Source organism: Phoca vitulina, unplaced genomic scaffold (assembly GCF_004348235.1).
Source record: "Phoca vitulina isolate PV1807 unplaced genomic scaffold, GSC_HSeal_1.0 scaffold26, whole genome shotgun sequence".
In the NCBI taxonomy this organism is placed as follows: Eukaryota; Metazoa; Chordata; class Mammalia; order Carnivora; family Phocidae; genus Phoca; species Phoca vitulina.
The window spans coordinates 665,947-688,879 of NW_022589729.1; the positions used below are offsets into that span (position 1 = coordinate 665,947).

The 22,933-nt window shown below is 46.9% G+C and overlaps 1 protein-coding gene across 1 annotated transcript in view; it reads left to right on the forward strand.

Annotated features, from left to right (window-relative positions):
• Positions 1–22,933, forward strand: part of LOC116643439 (carboxyl-terminal PDZ ligand of neuronal nitric oxide synthase protein-like) — a 276,985-nt gene that overhangs the window by 181,119 nt on the left and 72,933 nt on the right. The window contains 2 exon segments of the mRNA XM_032422215.1: positions 7,259–7,351; positions 21,164–21,222. Of these exon segments, the coding sequence (XP_032278106.1) occupies positions 7,259–7,351; positions 21,164–21,222 (152 nt within the window).

Here is a 22,933-nt window from a genome sequence, read left to right on the forward strand (position 1 = left end):
AACTTTGCTGGGGGCCATCTTTGGGCAGTGGCTTTCTTCGTTCCTAAGATGCGATGTTTGGTCAATGGTTGTGGTCCCAAACATTTCAAGCACAAGCATTCCCCTGAAACTTTGTTATTGAAATATTTCAGAGCTACAAAAATGCATAAAATGCAACGTAGGAACCACACAGCAGAATTCTCTCCCTATATAATAGTTGTAATTTTAGCTGCCTTTGATTTAGGAAATGGATGACAGCAAAGAGCAGTGGTGCCTTTATAAGAATCTGTATTTTAATTATTGAGTAGTATCCATACTTTAAAATATAGTACCTGTATGAACAAGACACACTGATTTCGTCTAAGGCGATTCTAGATGCCAATGAAAATATGAACGAGTTCTTAAATACGCTTCTGGGACCTAGAGTGGTGTTTCTCAACAGTGCGATCTATATTACCGCCAGTATCCCCCCAAAAATGCCAACTTCTGGCCCATCCCCAGATCTGCTGAATGAGCATCTCTGAGGGCTGGGTCTGGAATTTTGCTTTTTTAAAAAATCAGGTATGCCAAGCGGAATTTAAAACTTGAGTTTTAGATCTCCTGGTCTACAGAGCTGGGTAAATACTTAAAACTCTACATTTATGATACAGTGGCAATGAATATTCCTTTCTTTAAAAAAAAGCTCCTCTGGTTCCTTTTAAGTATTTTGCCGCTTATAGAGATTTTATTTACACTCAACTTTCACTTATAGGTCTGTTGCTAAAATGAGTTATGCTGGGCTTGAGGTTGATAGCTAGGAACTAAATGTCTCCACCTAGTGTTCACAGGAAACCTCATAGATATTCCAGAATTTGGATTTAGTACCGACTGTGGTCTTTGTCTTGCTCACTTTTTTTTTTTTTTAATGATTTGTACACTTTTTAAAATGTAAATTCAGTTAATTAACATGGATTATTAGTTTCAGATGTAGAGTTCAGTGATTCATCAGTCTTATTTAATACCCAGTGCTCATTACATCATGTGCCCTCCTTAATGCCCATCACCCAGTTACCCCATCCCTCCTCCACCACCCCCCCGCCCCAGCAACCCTCAGTTTGTTTCCTATGATTAAGAGTCTCTTAAGGTTTGTCTCCCTCTCTGATTTCTTCTTGGTTTATTTTTCCCTCCCTTCCATTATGATCCTGTTTTGTTTCTTAAATTCCACTTATGAGATCATCTGATAATTATCTTTCTCTGATTGCCTTATTTCGCTCAGCATAATCCCCTCTAGTTCCATCCACGTCGTTGCTAATGGCAAGATTTCAATGTTTTTGATGTCTGAGTAGTATTCCATTATGTGTGTGTGGGTATATATATATATATATATATATATATATATACGCACCACATCATCTTTATCCATTCATCTGTCGATGGACATCTAGGCTCTTTCCATAGTTCGGCTATTGTGGACATTGCTGCTATAAACATTGGGGTGCAGGTGCCCCTTTGGATCACTACATTTGTATCTTTGGGGTAGATACCTAGTAGCGCAATTGCTGGGCTGTAGGGCAGCTCTATTTTTAATGTCTTGAGGAACCTCCATACTGTTTTCCAGAGTGGCTGCACCAGCCTGCATTCCCACCAACAGTGTAGGAGGGTTCCGCTTTCTCCGCATCTTCACCAATGTCTGTCGTTAATTTTAGCCATTCTGACTGGTGTGAGGTGGTATCTCATTGTGGTTTTGACTTGTATTTCCCTGATGCCAAGTGATGTGTCTTGCTCACATTTCTATGGCTTCATATGAATGAGCAATGCAAGTCACTGAGCTACCCAGCAGGGTCAGGGGCTGCCATGGTTCCTGAGCACCCCGTCCCTCAGACTTTGGCTCTGCAGGCACAGGAGCCAGGACCTAGGGAAGCGGGGCAGCCCAGAGAACACAGGTTCCTCTGCAGGATCATTCCCCCATGCCTTACCTCTGATGGTGCCATCAGATGATTGGGAACAGCCTTGACCAATAGTGGAGGCTAAATTATTTTATTAAATGAGGTATGGATCAAGCAAAAATTAAGATGCTTAGCAGTGTGCTATGGAATAAGGAAGAATTCAGGAAGTCAGATCTTCTCAAAGTCCTTATGCCCATAGGATGGAATCTAGGTTTTAATAACTTCAGTTGTTCCTTCATTAATTAACTTCTGGAATATTTATTTTACCCTTGTGGACAGTGTCATGTTTCTTTCAGGGTCTGTGAATAACCACTGTCAACCGCATGAATTTATTCGACACTCATTTATCACCCTCTTGTGTCCTGGTGCTATTTTCTTGGGTACAGATAGGTTGTATTTCTTGTTCTCAAGGGGGTGGGCCTGGCCTAGTGGGGAATTAAACAACCAGTCGGTGGTGAATGATTCTAGAGGCTTGTGGATGGCTGTCATATGCACGCTGATGGCCCAGCCCCATGGGAGGAAGCAGGAAGCGGACCTGTGAGGCTTCGCTGTGCAGTCGGCTCCCGGGATAATTTCAGGAGAAGCAGGAGCTCACCAAGCAGATGGTGGGGGGAGCGCATCCCAGGCACAGGAAATAGCAACCGGAAGAATGGAAGAGGGTGGCATGTTTCACGTGCACGTGGGAGAGGGACAGAAACGGGCAAGCAGAGCTAAAGTGGACCCGCGTGATGAGGGATGTATTTTTGTACTGTGTTTACAGATTTTCATCTTTTTATTGTGGTAAGATATACATAACATTTAACGCTTCCACCGTTCTTTAAAAACCATTCTATGGCGTTTGCATATGGCATTCACATTGCCCTGCAGCCATCACCACGATCCATCTGCCAACCTTCTTGGCTTCCAGGACGGAAACCCTGCCCATACCCGTGAAACACGAACTCCTCCTCCCTACCCCTTCCCTCCCCACCCCTCCCCTCCCCCAGGCCCTGACAGCCACCGTCCTTCTTTCTGTCTCTCTGCAGTTGGCTACTCTTAGGCACTTGGGTTGCCTCCACCTTTTGGCTCTTGTCAGGGATGCTGCTATGGCCATGGGCATCCTCAGGTTCTTACTACCTCCATAAGTAAGGCCGCGCCTTTGGTTGAGATGCTTAACGGTTTGGTTGTAGAGATGGGTTTGTGCTCGTGAAACCGAAACTACCGGCAGAACGTGATTAAAATGCCCGATGGCACGACCAGAGCTTGCTGTTCAATTCCCTGCCATCGCTCCCAGGAAGCAGGGCAGACCCGTTCTAGGACAGTGAACACAGCCGAATGTAAGCTGAGGACTCGCCCGGCAAGAGCATCCCTATCTACTTTTGCAAACTGAATCTCCTCTCCTGCTGAAGTCATGTCTGGGCATCTTGACTCATAACTGTAGGCACTGGGGGTGGGAGGGACAGTGGGGAGGAGTGGGGCAAAATGGATTTCCCAGTGAGCGTGTGGGGCCAGCCTTGGATGTTGCGGGTGAGAGAGCACATCCCCAGACAAATCGTTAGTAGACAAGGTGACTGAGGAACCAGGGACCCTGTACAAAATCCAGGGGTTCTTCAGGGAGCTCGACATTGTCATGGAAGTAGACTGTTGTGTGCAGGGCGGCGGGGGGGTATAGCCCCGACCCTTCCCGCCTCCTGAGAAAGACCTGTTACTTCTGCGTCTGCGGTGCAGCCTCAAGCCCAGGTGGGGCTTGTCCCTTCGTTAGATACACTCAGTTGGTGCAGACCCCTGCTGCCCCTTTGCAGACGCCTGGTGTGGGGGACGGAGACACACGGGGTCAGGAGGCGGTTCCGGGACCTGGGGGGTGGGCGGTGGCGGGGGGACAGGGAAGCACCAGGGACTCAGGATATGCTCTGTTCTCAGGCGCCCTCAGCCTTCCAGCCGGTATTATCCCCTGTGGCTTTCTGAGCTTTCCTCCTGGCTCCCGTTGCCCCCGAGTACCTCCCCCTCCCCAGCACCCCCTTCGCGGGCCCCGCTGGTTGGCACGCACGCCGTTCCGACACAGCGTCCCCAGGCTCTGTTTCCAGGTTGCTGCCTCGTTACCGCGGTCTTTCTCGTCAGCGGCTTGTGGTCCAGGACACGCATTGTTTCGTTCCCTAAAAGGTCAGCTCCTGGAGGGCTTAATCTGGCCTCGTGGTGGGGCCCCGTCTGGCAAAGCAAACACATCAGGTCAGCCTGGCCGTGCGGAGGGTGAGAGCCAGGCTTGTTGGCGTGGCCTCCAGAGCTGGCCTGGGCTCTGCGGGAGGCTGGTGGCTCCGATGGGCCTGTTTGTTCCTCGCCCCCTGGCAAAGCCTGAGCAGACTCGATGTCTGTCCTGCGGGACACAGATGCTTCCTCCTGAGCCTGCCTGCCCCCCCCAGAGCAGCACAGCCTGGGAAAAAGGAGGGCTCGTCCCTGTGAGCCCCTGCCCTCTGTTCTCCTGGTCACTTCCCATGATGTCTCCTGCCTCCAGATCCATCTTGTCTTCCCCAGTGAGCACAATAACCTGGGTTGTCCAAGTCAAGCGCAGTTGGCATATAAACCAACGGTTTCAGGATAATATTTACGCATGTTCAGATACTCGATTTCCTTTGATTTCCTTTGAGTTTCCAACAGACCTGCAATTGGAGTCTTCCTCTTGGGCTGGAAAGGGTCTGAGACACCTGCGCACCAGGCCGGGGGAAGGGGGGCGAACGCGTCCAGCCCACGAGCTCTTCTAAACGGCCCTCAGGTGGTACTGGCAGCCGTAACGGGGCCCATTTCATGCCTGTCTTGCCCCTCTCTGTGTGGAAGCACTCCGGAGCATTCCACCAGCTGTTGTCAGGAGGGACACCTGCATTGTCACCATCAACGAGGTTCTGGGGCAGCCATTTGGTCACGCTTTCACGGGTGGGCCCTGTGCCCACAGAGCCTGGAAGAGCCATCTGGGAGGCTGTGCACAGAGATCGGATGAGAGGCCGTGTTCCAGTTCCGAAGAGGACGTTGAGTTGCATCTTCACTTCTTAAGACCGGGGTATTAAAAGCCATGGCTTGTCAAGACACGAACTCTAGAAATAATGTTTCAGATACGCAGGCCAGGTGCTTGCCTGGGGCGGGGGGGAGGGGGGATCTTGATTCTTAAAAATGTCCCAGAGACCCAACAAGAAAGACGTGGACCCAACAAAAAAGACGTGATCAGCTACCAGATTCTTCTGGAAATAGAGGACCCCTAAGATGGTTTAGCAGGCAGTGTGCTCTCTCAAACTCGGGCTGGGGGAGGGTCGTCGTGCCTTCTAGACGTGGACGCCTAATACTTAATGTTACTGCTGGAAAAGCAGAAGGAGGAAGTATGTGGAGCTTGTGAGTGAACTTCTGGAGGGAACCAAAGATAAGCCATGGAGGACTGACCAGTATAGGGCTGGTTTCATCCATATCTGGCATTTCTGGGACTCGTAGGCTCTTACCTCCCACCCAAGTTCTTTGACATGCACCCCTCTGCACACCTTTGGCTGGCAGGAACAGCCCTGATTTTAGTGACTTGTGGCCACGGGAGGCACCGCGGAAGGTTGTGTTGACCGAAAGCCCCAGTGAGCAGAGGTGAATGTAGGTGTGGTCAGATGTAGCCGGTTCCCCTGTCCCGGTGGGCACGGAGCCGAAGCGGGCTGCCCTGCAGATTCCCGTGCTGGCTCTCCCACCCGAGGTAATTTCTGTTTGTCGAGCACCATACCTGAGTAGTAGGCACAGTCCGGGGACCCGCTGCGGATCACAGCCAGGTCCTGAAGCACACGCCAGACACGCTGTAGCCTTCACCAGCTGACGGCCACCGCCCTAGAGAGGGGTCTCATGCACGGCTGAGGTGCGGCCCTGAGCCACACTCTGGTCCAACACGCTTCTCCCGTGCTGTCAGACACGCTCCGACGCAAAGTCTGAGCTTGATGTTTTCTTTCTCCTGCACGTCTGCTGCTCTCGTTTGCTTTTCTTTCGAGCTCCCCTTGGTAAAAAGGACAGCTGTTGACAGGGTAGGAAGAGTGACCACCAGAGTGGGCAGTAATGTATGTATGTTGCTGTCACTGGAAACTCACATCGGCTGAGGGCCGGACGATATAAAGAAAAATAGCTTGCTTCAGTTAGGTCGTGTCCTTGTCCATAGGGGGCCACCAGCCAGGGGGCATCAACACAGACTGCAACAGAGTAAGATGGGCTCAGATTTCAGGGGAAGGGAGAGAATGCAGACAGGTTTGAAGCTGTGAGTTGATTCCTTAAAATCAGAGTATTGGCCAGTAGAAGGTTCTGGATTTCTGGTGACATTTTCAAAGTAGGTTATGTTTTCATCTCGTTAGGATGGATTGGGTTCATTTCTATCTACACACTAGTTAGAAATAATTAGGTACTAGATGTGCAGGCGAGGAGCCGCTTGGCTGGTGGTGTGGTGGGAGAGAATGCTGGGTATAAAAAGTCCCAGAGAAGAGGAGCTGTGGGTTGGAGTAGAGATCTTGGCTCTGGGTCTTGTATGATCATTGTTTAACCTGTAGCCCAGATGTTTCATTAGCTTGGCAGGGAAATTTGCTAAGTGCTGCTCCCAAGATGGGGACCAGATGAAAATGACTTTAATAAATTGGACAAGTGCTCAGAATGAAGTTCAGTGAGGAAAACGTAGAATTACACCAGCCATAACAGATGTCTGCACAGGCATAAGAAATGGCTAGGAATGAGCAAATGTAATGGAAAAAAGTCTGGGGATAAGGATGAGGCCATTCTCCGTCAGCAGGGTAGGGCTGTGGTTGAATCAGCAAGAGGGGTTGTGAGGCAGTGCCCTCCCTTGTAACTATCATTAGATCCTTTCTAGAATATTCTCTAGAATATTTCAGGCTAATAGGGCTGTGGGTAAACTTGGAAACTGACCTACAGATAAAGGAATTTGGGACTTGAACTTATGGAGAATAACTTAGAATTCATAATTTTTTAATATGTAAAAAAAAAAACCAACAACAACCCTGATTTGAAGACTGGTACCAGCCCTTCTTAATCTTCAATGAAGATGGAATTGAGTTTCCACAGCATTTGCGTAGACACAGGAAAAACCTGTTAGTGGAGGTCGTTAAACATCAGAATGAGTTTTTGAGGGAAGGTTCTGGGTTTCTGATGAGGTTTTGAAGGCAGGCTTGGTCTTCATCTCGTTAGGATGGATTACCCCATTCCACGGTCGTCCCTGATGGCTGCGTGCTGACCCCGAGACACCCACCTGCCTTTACATCCCCCGAGAATCTGTCTGTGGCCCTCTTCCGGGTCATGAGCTAGCCGGGGCCATGCAGGTGCGCTGACCTAACTGGATTGTGCTTCTTTCTCTCCTCCCCCTGCAGTATGAGTTTAAAGCCAAGAACATCAAGAAGAAGAAGGTGAGCATTATGGTTTCAGTGGATGGAGTGAAAGTGATTCTGAAGAAGAAGAAGAAGGTAAGGGGCTCTGACCCAGAAGCTGGTGAGGAGCGGGGAAGGGAAGGTAGGCATGGGATGCCTTGTCCTGCTACGCCGCTCCCTAGACAGAATCCTTCCTCGTCTGGGGAGTGGTGTGCCCGGAGCAGCAACAGTGGTGGGAGACTACAGTTGTGGCAGACAGATGAGGTAGAGGCCAGTGGCCTCGTCATCCCCATGGCTCCACGTCCTGGCGTCCCATGGGTGACAGGGCTCCATCTCCTGCCATCCTTGCATTTTGTTACCTGGACCTTTGAGTCTTGATCTTAGGAAATACTTTAAATTCAAAGTGATGATGAGTAAGAGGGTTTGGCAGGAGGGTGGATGAGGAGATTTCCTTAGCAGCTGTCCCCTTCTGTCCCAGGAACGACCCTCAATCCCACCCAAACCCACTGTGTGTCCTGTAGATGCTGCTTCAGCCCGTCTCTTGGAATAGTCCCTCAAGACCCATCCGCCCCTGCTGTTCTGTGTGCAGGAAGCCTGTGCTGTGGTCAAGGTCGGGGGGGAGGTGGGGAGGGACTGAGCCATTTGGGGGGCATTCCTCTGACCTGGGGTGACACAAGAGAGTGAGCGTACATTGCTTAAACGCGTGGCTGTTTGTGTGTTACTTGTACGTGTTGTGGGAGGAATGATGTTAACCCCTGGGAAAAGCTAGGTGTGCATATTGGCAGAGCGGAGAGTGTGTGTTTCCAGAAAGAAACGGAAAGGGGCTTTGGAGGATTGAGGATATAGGAGGAGTCGTTTTGTTTCTCTGTTTCTTGACTCTGCTGATACCTTTTTTATTTATGATAGCTTGTTTTATACGTGTTGGTGGTAGCACCCTCAAACACTAACATTATATAGACCTCTCAAGCTGCTTTTGGTTCCGAACCTAAGATGCTGTTAATTCAGCTGGGTATCAAGGCAGACCTTGAGCGTGGGGCTTATGGAAGGTAAAGACAAGTACATAGTTGTAGGTGACATAAACTTGGAGAACCAGTAGTTGAGAGAGATGTTGAAGGGTAGTCGTCTTGCCAATCCAAGGATTTAAATCTGCTCTCTGTCCTCCTTGCAAAAACATTAGCCAGTGTATGATTGGACACCACGCAGTGGTGGGGGTTTCACTGCTTCCTCAGGTAGCCCATTTTTTCTCTGAACAAATGGACATTTACAGAGGTCTCCCATGTATTTTTTTTTTTTTAAGATTTTATTTATTTATTTGACAGAGAGAGACACAGTGAGAGAGGGAACACAAGCAGGGGGAGTGGGAGAGGGAGAAGCAGGCTTCCCACCGAGCAGGGAGCCCGATGCGGGGTTCGATCCCAGAACCCTGGGATCATGACCTGAGCCAAAGGCAGACACTTAACGACTGAGCCACCCAGGTGTCCCAAGGTCTCCCATGTATTAAAGCAAAACTTGTTCTCTTATGCTCCCTAAATATCTTCAGGGGTGGTTCTAGAAAGTGTTATGGCTATGAGGTTGAAATTATACAGGAAAAAAAAATAGAATATGATGATACTGTTGGTAAAATTCACAAGCAGTAGGGAATTTGTAATCACTTCTTAAATGTTTTTGACTTGATAAACCTCTACAGTGGGACCAGAGTCCCCATCTTGTTCTTACTCCAGGGGGTGAAGGAGGAGGGTGTCTTTTCTGCCCCTCCCCCACTGCACGTGCTTGCACACAGTGGTTAACCGTGGGGCAGTCTTTGGAATATCATTCCCTTAAGAGTCCCTGAGCGGGAGAGTTGCTGAAGCCAGTTAAATAAATCACGGATGATGACAGTGTGAATTTAAAAGCGAGAGTTACCCTCAGAAAAAAACAGAGGCCAGTGCAACCCCAGCTCATGACTCAGGCAGCCTGAGTCCCAGCCTGGCTTTGGTCACCTGTGTCAGGTAACTTTACTCAGCCCTTCATGTGACAGCCCTTCGTGTGGCTTAGGGCCCTTATGTCCTATCTGATGAAGTAGGGGTTGTGATGTAGGGGCACTTTCCAGATTACAAGATGCCTCCATGCCCATTGTGTGCATCCCTGCATCAGACCTCCTGGGAAGGGCTTGGGGACACGGGGTCAGCTTCCACAGCACCCAGTCCCCTCGGGAAATCAGCCACTCAAGTGTCCTCACTCAACTGCTCCCCGACCAGGTGCTGAGCGATCAGCATTCCAGAGTCCAAGACTCACACCGACAGAGCTCAAAAGAGGCTCATGTATAGACTAGACCGCCAGTTCCTTTATTCACTTTGAGACATGGAACAGTTTCCCAGGCCAGATAACTCACATTAGCCTGACAAACCTGAAAAGCATGTTTTCTCTCTCTAAGGCAAGTGACGTGGGAAGGAAGATGGTTAGAGGTGGTTCGGTGAGCATGAAATGGAGTAATGGAGTAAGTCCGCTAACCATGCGGCAAGAATGTTTCCTGGTCTCTGGCTCCACGATAATTGGGTCCCTTGGATGTTCGTAGGGGCCTTGTTGGGCCCATGCTGTCCTGGGGTCGGTTCGACAGACTCTGCCAGGGTTTGACTTCATCACTGACTTCTGTAGTTTCCTGGCTGACCATCCCTGCACCTCCCCACCACCCCCATGCAACGCACACTTCCAACTGACATCATCTTTCGGTTGGGTTCCATTTCACGATCTGCTGTCATGGGGCTTATTCTGTCCCTCTGATTTTGGTCCACGATGATGGGACGTTGTGGTTTTGGCCTTAGAGGACAGTCTTATTCCCCATCTCCCTGTATCCCCCATGTACCATATGCAGCAGCATCGGCCCCATTGTTTTTCTTTTTTTATTTTTCTATTAACATATAATGTATTATTTGTTTCAGGGGTACAGGTCTGTGATTCATCAGTCTTACATAATTCACAGCTGTCACCATAGTACATACCCTCCCCAGTGTTCATCACCCAGCCACCCCATCCCTCCCACCCCCCTCTACTCCAGCAACCCTCAGTTTGTTTCCTAAGATTAAGAGTCTCTTATGGTTTGTCTCCCTCTCTGGTTTCATCTTGTTTCATTTTTCCCTCCCTTCCCCGATGATCCTCTGTCTTGTTTCTCAAAATCCTCATATCCATGAGATCACGATACTTATCTTTCTCTGATTGACTATTTCGCTTAGCGTAATACCCTCTAGTTCCATCCACGTCATTGCAAATGGCAAGATTTCAAATTTTTTGCTGTTTGCATAATATTCCGTTGTATATATATACCACATCGTATTTATCCATTCATCTGTTGATGGACATCTAGGCTCTTTCCATAGTTTGGCTATTGTGGACATTGCTGCTATAAACATTGGGGTGCACGTTCCCCCTCGGATCACTACATTTGTATCTTTGGGGTAAATACCCAGTAGTGCAATTGCTGGGTCGTAGGGTAGCTCTATTTTCAACCTTTTGAGGAACCTCCATACTGTTTTCCAGAGTGCCTGCACCAGCTTGCATTCCCACCAACAGTGTAAGAGGGCTCCCCTTTCTCCACATCCCCGCCAACATCTGTCGTTTCTTGACTTCTTAATTTTGGCCATTCTGACTGGTGTGAGGTGGTAACTCATTGTGGTTTTGATCTGTATTTCCCTAATGCCTAGTGATGTTGAGCACTTTTTCATGTGTCTGTTGGCCATTTGGATATCTTCTTTGCAGAAATGTCTGCTCCTGTCTTCTGCCTATTTCTTGATTGGATTATTTGTTCTTTGGGTGTTGAGTTTGATAAGTTCTTTACAGATTTTGGATACTAGCCCTTTATCTGATATGTCATTTGCAAGTATCTTCTCCCATTCTGTCAGTTGTCTTTTGGTTTTGTTGACTGTTTCCTTTGCTGTGTAAAAACTTTTTATCTTGATGAAGTCCCAGTAGCTCATTTTTGCCCTTGTTTCCCTTGCCTTTGGCGATGTTTCTAGGAAGAAGTTGCTGCGGCTGAGGTCGAAGAGGTTGCTGCCTGTTTTCCTCAAGGATTTCGATGGATTCCTGTCTCACATTTAGGTCTTTCATCCATTTTGAGTCAATTTTTGTGTGTGGTGTAAGGAAATGGTCCAGTTTCATTCTTCTGCATGTGGCTGTCCAATTTTCCCAACACCATTTGTTGAAGAGACTGTCTTTTTCCATTGGACCTTCTTTCCTGCTTTGTCGAAGATTAGTTGACCATAGAGTTGAGGGTCCATTTCTGGGCTCTCTCTTCTGTTCCATTGATCTATGTGTCTGTTTTTGTGCCAGTACCGTACTGTCTTGATGATGACAGCTTTGTAATAGAGCTGGAAGTCCGGAATTGTGATGCCACCAGCTTTGCTTTTCTTTTTCAACATTCCTCTGGCTGTTCGGGGTCTTTTCTGGTTCCATACAAATTTTAGGATTATTTGTTCCATTTCTTTGAAAAAAGTTGATGGTATTTTGATAGGGATTGCATTAAATGTGTCTAGGTAGCATAGACATTTTCACAATATTTGTTCTTCTAATCCATGAGCATAGAATGTTTTTCCATTTCTTTGTGTCTTCCTCAATTTGTTTTCATGAGTTTTCTGAGAACAGATTCTTTGCCTCTTTGGTTAGATTTATTCCTAGGTATCTTATGGTTTGGGGTGCAATTGTAGATGGATCGACTCCTTAATTTCTCTTTCTTCTGTCTTGTTGTTGGTGTATAGGAATGCCACTGATTTCTGTGCATTGATTTTATATCCTGCCACTTGATTGAATTCCTGTATGAGTTCTAGCAGTTTTGGGGTGGAGTCTTTTGGGTTTTCCACATAAAGCATCATATCATCTGCAAAGAGTGAGAGTTTGACTTCTTTGCCGATTCAGATGCTTTTTATTTCTTTTTGTTGTCTGATTGCTGTGGCTAGGACTTCTAGTACTATGTTGAATAGCAGTGGTGACAGTGGACATCCCTGCTGTGTTCCTGACCTTAGGGGAAAAGCTCTTAGTTTTTCCCCATTGAGTGTGATATTTGCTGTGGGTTTTTCATAGATGGCTTTTATGATATTGAGGTATGTACCCTCTATCCCTACACTGTGAAGAGTTTTGATCAAGAAAGGATGCTGTACTTTGTCAAATGCTTTTTCTGCATCTATTGAGAGGATTATATGGTTCTTGTTCTTTTTTTTTTATTAATGTATCACATTGATTGATTTGCGGATTTTGAACCAACTTTGCAGCCCAGGAATAAATCCCACTTGGTCGTGGTGAATAATCCTTTTAATGTACTGTTGGAGCCTGTTGCTAGCATTTTGGTGAGAATTTTTGCATCCATGTTCATCAGGGATATTGGTCTGTAGTTCTCGTTTTTGATGGGGTCTTTGTCTGGTTTGGGGATCAAGGTAGTGCTGGCCTCATGAGTTTGGAAGTTTTCCTTCCATTTCTATTTTTTGGAACAGTTTCAGAAGAATAGGTATTAATTTTTCTTTAAATGTTTGGTAGAATTCCCCTGGGAAGCCATCTGGCCCTGGGCTCTTGTTTGTTGGGAGATTTTTGATTACTGCTTCAATTTCCTTAGTGGTTATGGGTCTGTTCAGGTTTTCTATTTCTTCCTGGTTCAGTTTTGGTAGTTTATACGTCTCTAGGAATGTATCCATTTCTTCCAGATTATCTAATTTGCTGGCATAGAGTTGCTCATAATATGTTCTTATAATTGTTTGTATTTCTTTGGTGTTGGTTGTGATCTCTCCTCTTTCATTCATGATTTTATTTATTTGGGTCCTTTCTCTTTTCTTTTGGATAAGTCTAGCCAGGGATTTATCAATCTTATTAATTCTTTCAAAGAACCAGCTCCTAGTTTCGTTGATCTGTTCTACTGTTCTTTTGGTTTCTATTTCATTGATTTCTGCTCTGATCTTTATTATTTCTCTTCTGCTGGGTTTAGGCTTTATTTAGCATTGGCCCCATTGTGCATATGAAAAAACTGATGTTGAAAAACCTTGAATATTTTTGCCCAAGATCATACCCTACGTAAGGACACCTGTGTGCTGAGGTGTCACCTGGCAGAGAAGCCAGCCTCCTTCCACTGAGAAATGAGAGCTAGAGAAGCATCTTCCCCAGGGAGCCCTTGGGACCTTATGACTCATTTTGAAACTCCATCCCTGGTAATTGCTAGTATGGGTTCCCCTCCAGCTGGCCTAGAAAAGAGGTGATCTAACAGGTCTTTCCTCAGTCTGATTCTTCTGATGCCAGGCTTGAGAAAGGGAAGCTTCCCATCTTGTTTTCTCTACCCCCTCCTGGTGTCTGTTTCAGGCGTGCTTTTGATTCGGATAATCACAGCGTTCATTTATGTCACCTCAGGCAGATGTGTGCACGTTCACAGCAGTCAACCTTTGTGTCGTTTGGTTCCTGCATGGCTGGCCTCTGGTATTTGAGTGTGCTCACACCACCTCGCTCTCTGCGTGTTTCTCTCTGTGTATAGAACTAAGAGGGGCCGAGTGCAGACATGCCACACTTGTCTCCAAGGAAATGGAACAGTCTGCAGATTTGGGTGATGGCCATCCTCATCAAGGTTAAGAACTGGAGCTCTTGCCCAGTAGTTGAGGGTGTAGAAAAAGTCATGGCTGATATTCAGTCATGGGCACAGGTAGAGGTCCAGCCTGACATTCTCAACTCATTTGTCAGTGTCTGTGCTGCCCTCCGTGGTCAAAATGTTGACTTGTCCTCTCTACCTGCAAACACATTGACTTGCACTGGGTTAGTGTGCATGCTGGAAGGAGCCCTTGGCCGAGAAGAGAAGACCTGGGTCCTCGTCCTGGCTCTTCCTTTCCTGGCTGTGGGGTCATGGGCAGGTTATTTTGCCTCTCTGAGCTTCAGCTATCAAGAGTTGGATCAGGTGATCACTTTCACTTCACCCTCTGGAATGCTCTGCACCAGCTCTGGAACCATGCTCTTCACTGATCGTGTGTGTGGGTCACCTGTCCTTACTTAGGTCCTTGAGAGCCTCCTGGGTTAGAGACAAAGCAGACCCTAGAGGCCAAGTGGTTTATGCGTTGTTGCCTCCTGATCCTCTCGGGCAGGATGGGACCCCCCTGCCTGTCTATGCCTGGTGAATGGTGGGATGCTTCCTGGTGGGGGGAGAGAAGCATGTTTACAGGGATTCCCTGCTCTCCCAAGAACTTTTTAAGGGCAGGGGCCATTGCTGTAAGGCCAGCACTTCCTCGGGCACCTGGCCTGTGTGGTGTGTTTTCAATTATTGTGGTTGTTGGCTCGCTGGATGAGTGAACGTGATTTGTGATGATGTCCTTAAATCAGGAAGAACTAAGTACTTAGCAGTTGGATCAAATGAAATCTCTTTTGTTACTTTTGGCTATCACATTTCCTCCCTCTTTCTCCTCTTGTCAACTTGCCTGTTTAAAGACACAAGGAGAGCCTTTCCTGAGCTTTGAAAGGCCCCAGTGGGAGTCGCTCACTTTGGTGGTATTCTCAGTCGGACTTGCTCAGTGACTTCGGTCTGTAGGGGTTTGATTCCAGGGTATGCCATAGCCAAATATTTTGTGATCATCTCTCACTGAGATGTAAAAAATATCTTTTTGGTTATATTAACAAGCATCTAAAAATGCTGTCCTCTTGAACCGAAGCCAGCAGATAATGAATCTCAAATTCCTAGGACTCTTTGTTGATATTTGTGGTGTGAACCCCACTATTAAGTGGCTTTGTCATCTCCCAATCATTACATTTTCTTCAACTCCCAGCCAGGCCCAAGTAATTGGCTTTGCTGTGTACATAATAATGATCATTTATTATAATCCTGGAATCCCACTACTGCACTATTTGCTAGGGAGTGGACTTCCGAATAAGGAAGATTAGTCCTGAACTTCGTCCAAAGGATTTTTCTATGAAAGGATCTGAAAGGCCTCAGTTTCATATGATTTCTTTTGTACACCAATAACTTAGTTGGGATCTCCTAACATATTCTAGAAAGTTCCATCGTTCTCATTAACAACTATTCATTGTGTGTCTGCTGTGTTCAAGGAACTGAGTGGGATCCATAAGGGTATTAGACATGGACCCTTTCCAGCAAAATTATTTTTAATGGCATTATCTGCATACGTAGGTCTATTATAGCTCCAGAATTGCATTAGAGTTATTTATCTCTTTCTCCCATGGGCTGAGCCTTTAGACGCAGGGACCATGTCTTTTCTCTAATCCTATTTCATCTGTTTGGGAAGGTAGAAGACCAGAGCGACCAAAGTAATTACACACTAAGATGGTAATGAGAATAGCTAACAATAGTAGCTAACGCTGATATTGAGCACCTGCCATTTGCCGGGCCTGTTTGATGCTCCATATACTTATTAAATGGTTATAACCATCCTGTGAGGTCGGTACCATTCTTATGCTTGTTTTGCGAAAGAAGATTGAGCACCTTGCCCAAGACCTCACATCCCATCAGAGGTGATGTCAAGGTCTGAATCAGGTCTGACCCGCTCAAATAAGTAGGTTCTTCCCACCACAGTGTTGCCATGTGTATATGCATCTCTTCTGGCTGCTCGGAGAAAAGCTACTGTATAGGAAATGCCTAATTAATTAATCTGAAGTCTTTAACTTCTAGCCTGTACTCTGTAGCTGGGATATCACATGGCAGGAGAACTAGTTTCCTGCCCAAAGAGTGGCATTAGTTTTTCTGGAAACACAGACCTCAAATCTAATTGGGTAAGAAAAAGAGGCAGTTAGGATTGTAGAACCAGAATTTAGGAGAAGGAACTTCAGAAATGATCTAGTCTGCTCCCATGGATGATTAGATTTTGGTAACAGAGGACACGAGAGGCCCAGTGACTGTCCCAGGGTCGCCCACACAGTTACTGATGGAGCCAGGACTAAACTTTGTCCAGTCTTCCTTCTACCATGTCACGTTTCTAGGCCCTCTTTATTTTCTGCTCATTTTAAAACATGCACATTAGGACTTGTGTACACTGTGTGAGGATTTATGAGCACTTCAGTTTTGAAATGTGTTTTCTGTATCCATAGGTGATGCCTGAGGATGAGTGATAGCTGTATTTTCAGACTAATCCTGTTCTGTCTGGAAGCATGGAGAACTTGTAAAGCTGAGTTAATAAGGTCTTTGCAAGGTTGTGTTGTGTTGTGTTTTCTGAGAAGTCCCCATTGCCGCCAGGAGCATGAATAATGGTAAAGCTTACAGACTCTGCGATGTGTCTAGGAAGTCAGTGCCAATACAAATTCTTCTCCACTTTTGGCTTCCTGAGGAAGAGCTTCAGAGATGCCCTATCCATTTCTGGGCTCTAAGAGGAGACAGGACGGCTAGGATAATTATCCCAATTCTCTCTTCTGATTTTGGCGCTGTTCCAGGCAGACCTACGTCTGACCTCGTTCCCACATCACATTCCCTGCCGGCAGATTTTGGAATGTCAGAATGGCTGTAACTTTCCGTGGAACACTGGACATTTGCACCCATTAGATAAAGGACATGCTTACCCCATTCTGTGGTCTTCTAAGAGCATACCCTGCAAGCCCTTGACCATTTGCGGCGGTGGAGACTGACGTTCTCTGATTATATCACTTGGAGCGGCAAGGAGAATGTAGGGCACAGAGGTATACGAGTTGGGTTTCATTACCACCGGGCTAGGTGAACTTGGCGGGGGAAGTAAGTGAACGTCTCTGAGCCTTAGTGTGTTTATCTTTTAAGGTTGCGATCAATTTTGATAACGTGAAGGAAGCATTATAGAAACGTTATCAAATGAAGGGAAGACTGGAGAATTTTTTGTGAGAATAGAAAAGGAAGCAGCTAAAAATGACTTGCCTGTATCTTTTCTTTCTCACTTTGTGTTATTCTAAGTCCTCCAAAAAGCACATGCCAAGATGGGATTCAGTGCCTGTGAGAGAAGGTGGGGAGGCCCTGGGCGAGGCTGGGTAGCTGTCACATTTCTGCGTGGGTCTGACTGCAAGGGAAGGAGGGGAGGGCGGGAGACCGTCTCTTAGATGGCAGTGTGCTCTGAGGAAGGTGTGGCAAGGCTTTCAGGGAGTCCTGAAGCCAAAGCCATGTGTGGGGGCCTCCTGTGTCTCCCAAGGATGGGCCTGCCCCGGCATCCCTGCACATTCCTCAGCCCGGAGCAGGACCTTCACTACACTGATGGTGGGTTCCAGAATGCCACAGGCGGGACCCTTGGTTGAACTCCCTGTAATTGGAGGTCTTGGGGCACGTTCTTGTGACGACAACTTCCTCTCCCCAGAAAGTTTTGACTAGCCAATAATGTGACGCAGAGCCTTCCCTCAAGTTAAGCTGCTCTATCGTGTTGACTTTTTAAATTACCTTGGAGTAAGGAATTCATAAGAAGAGAAGGGGAGGGGTGACTGGTGAGGGAAGGAAAGGCATAGAGAGAGACGGGCTTAGTAAACTCTAGTTCAGAGGCCTCCTGAAAGGCTCAGCCATGCTCTGAGTGTCCTTGGCAGGTGCAGAGGGGACACTAAGGAAGGAGTTACGGATGTACGTGTACAGGGTGGGAGTCTGGCAGAAGGCCACACAGTCACCCCTAGGGCACTCCCTGTCCACTCCCATTCCTTTCTATCTGCGGACTGGTGAGGGGGTAGGTCTCCATCTCTCTGGGCCTCGCTGATGGGCCTCACTGCTGTCACCACTTGGGCTCTCCGTGGTGCTGGTGAAGCCCCGCCTGAGCTGGACCTCAGGTTGAAGGAGGCTGAAGCCCAGCTCGTTCCATCCTGCTGGTCGTCCTGGGCTGTTGGCGGTAAACATGGCCGTGAAGCGCTCTCTGCCTCAGAGAGGTGCTGACAACTTCAGGGATGCACCCCTCTCCTTCCCTCTTCTCTTCCCCTTGCTTCTCCTCTCCCCTCCCACCTGGACTTGAAATGTCTTCATTTTCGGGTATATCTTGGAGACTACAGCCCATTCAGGACACTGGGTAGCAAAACTGAAAATTTCCTCATGTAGCTTCCAAGACTCCCAAGCCCTTTATTTCTAAGCATTTAAACAAACAATGGTTTCAGGGATAAGTGGGAGCTGTGTGAGCTTCTGAAGATCATGAAACTAAGTTTGGCCGTAGGTATTGTTTTTTAATAACATTGCTATCCCATGGTTGAAGCCAACTTTGATTTATAACCCCATGAAGATGGTAGGTCATTAGTTTTTCTTCCTGTTTTCCTTCTCTTATTAAGAACATTTTTTTTCCTAAAATTTTTTCCTTCAAAGAATATTTATTTCCATGTAGAAAAGTGAGGAGAGGGTGATTTGTGTGTGTGGCTTTGTTTTGAGTTTTTTTCCTCTAGAACATTTGAAAAAGAGGAGGTATGTGAAATGATTTCAGAGCAAGAGAGAAGAATCAAATTGTTCTTAAGATCCACCAAGCTTCCCTGTGAGTTAACACTGTTCATGGTACCATATTGACGCTCAGTTGTACCAGAAAACATGCACTGGTCTATAAATCAGAACTTGGTTCTCGTCCTCACCAGGCTGTAAACTAGGGGGACACCTTCCTGAGGTCTCTGCACTGCTCAGGGTCTTATTTGAAAGACGGTGGCATAGAAAGGATATTGGAGAGGCCACTCTACCCAGACCCTTTGACTTATCTTGGTCCCTATTTTCTGATCCCTTCATCGATTTAATGGATGCATCCAAGGATTCCTGCAAAATCTTTAAAGGGAGAGGACTAGATTTTAATGCAATTTTCAAAAAAGGAAAATAAGTAGGTGGAAAGTTGTTTATTTTTTGGTCAGGATATTCTCTAGGGGTGCAGGGTATCTCTTTTAAAAGTATTTTCTGAAATGTTGAGGTTTCATTTGAAAATCACTTGCTATAGAAGAAATGAGGAAAATCTCAAATGAATAAAAGAGAGTCAAGAGATGGCAATACCGAGATGACAGATGTTGGAATTATCTGACAAGGATGTTAAGGGTGCCATCATTAAGATCCTTCCATGAGCAATTACACTCTTGACACAGAAGAAGTAGAAAGGCTCAGCAAAGAAATAGAAGAAAGAAGAACCAAATGGAAGTAATAGCATTAAAATCTACAACTGCTGAAATAAAATCTAAATGAATGGGCTCAACAGCAGAGAGGAGGTGCTTTCTCCAAACATTGCTAACTGAACTGACTTAAGACTTTGGGCAGGATATGTGGTCATAAATATAGATGTGGTTTAATATAATATTTAATTATTTAATAATTATATTACAAGTTGCCCCCAAATCACATCATCTTTGAAACATCCTATTTTGCTGTTTAAAGAATTCCCATGGTGACACTTATACGCGTGTTTAAAATAGGCATCCAAGTGATGAGTTACTTTGCCTCTAAAAAATCTCAGTGTGTCTGTTGGAAGCTGGCCTATGTGTGTCAGGAAGGCGGTTATAAGGCAGCTGAAAATACGACCAACCAGTCCTTGCTGGGCTAAGAGTATCACCACTGGAATGTGGAAACGAAGGTGTCTCTGCCAGTCCCACCACCTGTGAATCAGTAAGGGATTCAGGCCGGAGGACCAGGTTTCGGGGGGGACACTGGCAAATGGCGTGGGTGCAGACAAGGTCAACTAGGGTAGTGAGAAGTCCGGAAGACTGGTCTGGTGAGGAAAGAGTGCAAAGCCTGGGATTATTTAGTATAGAGAAGAGGGTCTGGATTGGCTGTATTTCTACATCTGGAGGCTTCTCATTTAGAAAAAAGATGGTCTCCTTGTGTCTGTGTTTGCTCCAAATGGGCCATTCGTACATTAAAATCTCACAGGGCAGTGCATTCTAGGAAGGCAGCTTTTGAAAAACTAGTTCTTGAAACAGAGTTTTCTTGTCTGTAAAACAGCATCTGGTGTTAAATGCTTGTAAACCAGTTGAAAATCCACCTCTGTGGGCTGGATTGGGATTGACTCAGACTTTGGGCATGAAATGGCCCGTGTGGGTGGTGCTGTCTGCCAGGTGCGTACGGGGTTGTGTGTGAGTAAAGCTGATGGACACACGCTGCTTAACGTCTCCAAAGGGCCTGAACAGAGTCTCCCCTGGCCCCTGGTGGAGGCTTGTCTTCCCACCCCAGTGCTTTGGGAGCCACCATCCTGAGCTCTCTGAGAAACCCACAGAGCCGTAGGCACTCGTGAAACGGTAATTAATCCGACGCACGCTCTCTTGCCTTCACTCTGCTTGATCATCTCTCCCGGAGAGAGGAGTGTGTTCTTCCCCAGTCGTCCTGGACAGCCCTGCCTCTGTGGCAAAGGCCAGTGGAGGGGGCAGGGGTCCCTGTCCCTGCACCTGGGCGGGTGGTGGGGGGACGTGGGCAGGGGGGGCAGCTGCTGTCCTGGTGCTTCCTCAACGCATGGGGTGCTGCTCATCTCGTCAAGCACCTGGGATCTCCGGGACTGCCCCTGAACCCTCTGTCCCTGTCCTCATCCCCAGCTGCCCTGGGGTCTCCTTGGCATTCACAGTTAGTCAGGTTCACAGTCAGCAGGGCTATCCTCTTGGGTAACTACAAATGTACTAGTAACCTCTCCAGGCTTGGGTCCCACCTTCTCCCCTTTAAGGAAAAGAGGGTGGGAGCTGCATTTCCTGTGCTTCTCACAGCTCACAGCTTTGCTTCCTTCTCCCTTGTGGTCTTCCTGCTTCTCCCACTCCTCTGGAGTGATGTGTAGTCTGCTTGTGGTCCTCGGGTGTGGCCTTGGCTCCCACCTGTCCTCTGCGCCCCGGAGAGATGCTCTCCTTAAAGGGCTTGAAGGAAGCTGCTCAGACCAGACAGGACATTTCCCACTTGTCCTTTGGAGCACTGAGCTCCAGGCCTCTTAGAAGAAGTCAGGCCAGGAGCTGATGCGTGTGTTTGCATAAGTATTAGCAGCTCACCGTGTGCCCTGTTTCTGTAGCGGAGGACAAGCCTAACTTATTCATTTACAGCTTCTTTTATTGCAGAAAAAGGAGTGGACGTGGGATGAGAGCAAGATGCTGGTGATGCAGGACCCTATCTACAGGTAAGAGTCCTATCCCCCGCCTGTTGGCCCCTGGAGCTGTCAGGCTGGGGGGCCAGATAAATTCAAATAAATTTCTGCCGCTTTTCCCTTCTGTGACCCGTTGTTTCTATATATGTAAGTACAAGAAGCATGTCTACCTTATCTTTAAGCTCGAGAGGAAAATTCTTCTTAGGCTCAATTGCACTATCTAGAAACGACGAAGGATTTCTGCTTGGTGTTTAGTCCGAATCTTTTGGTTGTAATTTGAGACTCTTCCAACTTGTGCTAGTTTTATCTTCACTGAAATTTTATAATTGCATATCTCTTCCACCTCTCTGCCCCTTCAGAAACTGAGCGCAGATAAAGGGTTTGTGATCTTCTGGGAAAGCGGAAAGTCACACATATAATCCCTAGAAATTGCTTTCACAACGAGATCGGTAGGATTCCTCTAGAGATTAGATGTGTACTACCTGGGCAGAGGAATACCTGGGAGTCACAATACAGAGCACCAGGGTGCTCCTTGGACCCACCGTGGGACCTCAATTCACCAATGTTCCTCTGGTGTCGTGGACTCCACTGACCAAGCCCCACCCACCCCACCCCTACCTCCTTCCTGTTTTTTTCACCGACAGAATGGGTATTAGCTCTTCCTTTGGTATTTGGGAGAACCTAGAGCCAAATGACTTGCTTCGGTCGACAAAACGGATAAAGGTTGGGACTCCACTGCCAAGTTGGCAACATGGTGGCCCTGCTTTCTAGTCAAAGAGTGGATGCCTGTGAAATGGAATTTCCATTCATTCGAGGAAATATACGAATGTGAAAACACTCAGGTCAGGCGCTGTGCTGGATGCACAGCATCCAGCTTAGTCAGTGGATGACTGAGGTGAGTCAGTCACGGTCCCTCATTCTCGGGGAATGTTGGTCTGGAGGGAAGCACATCACTGGGGCGCAAGACCGTGCGTCTGACAACATGAGTTTCTTTCTCTGGGTTCCTGTTGTACTTTTAGATGTTTGTGGAAACAAGTGTTCTAGTGTGTTACTGTCACTTAAAGTCTTTTGCTGGTAGACGATGAGGCTCTTGCGGGGGAAGGACTATGCCCACCTCACTTTCGCATTTCTAGCATCAAGCCAGTGTCTGGCCTGGATGCATCATTTAATAAATGTGTGATGGATGGATGGAAAAATGCACTCGACTAATATCTGAAAATTAACTTGAGTGTTACGGTGATTCACAGGAGGGAATAATCACTTTCTGCTTGAGTGATAAGGAAAGGCTTCAGGAAACAGATCGCATCAGAACTGGGCTTCCAGGATGTGAATGGATAAGCCCCTCATTTGCCTTTTGTAAAGGGAAGAATTTCTTGGAGTGTTTTTGTTCTTTTTTTTTTTTTCATAGTGATACCGTACACATGCAAAGCCAGCTCATTGTGGATGCTGCTCATGGACTTGAATCAACCTTTCCTGGGTTGAAAGAAAGGACTTTCCCCAAAGTTTTAACAACATAGCCCAAACAAGCTATCAGTTTTAGTTTTTATAACAACTTTATTTTGAGGTGTAGTTGACCTAAAAGAATTGAGCATATTTAATGTGATTACTTTGGTAAATTTTGACCTATGTGTACACTTCTAAAGCCATCACCTCAGTCAAGATGATGAGCATATGTCACCCCCAAAAGTTCCCTTGTGTGCCCACTTGTTACCTTTCCCTCCCATTCCTTCCCCCCACCCCCGTC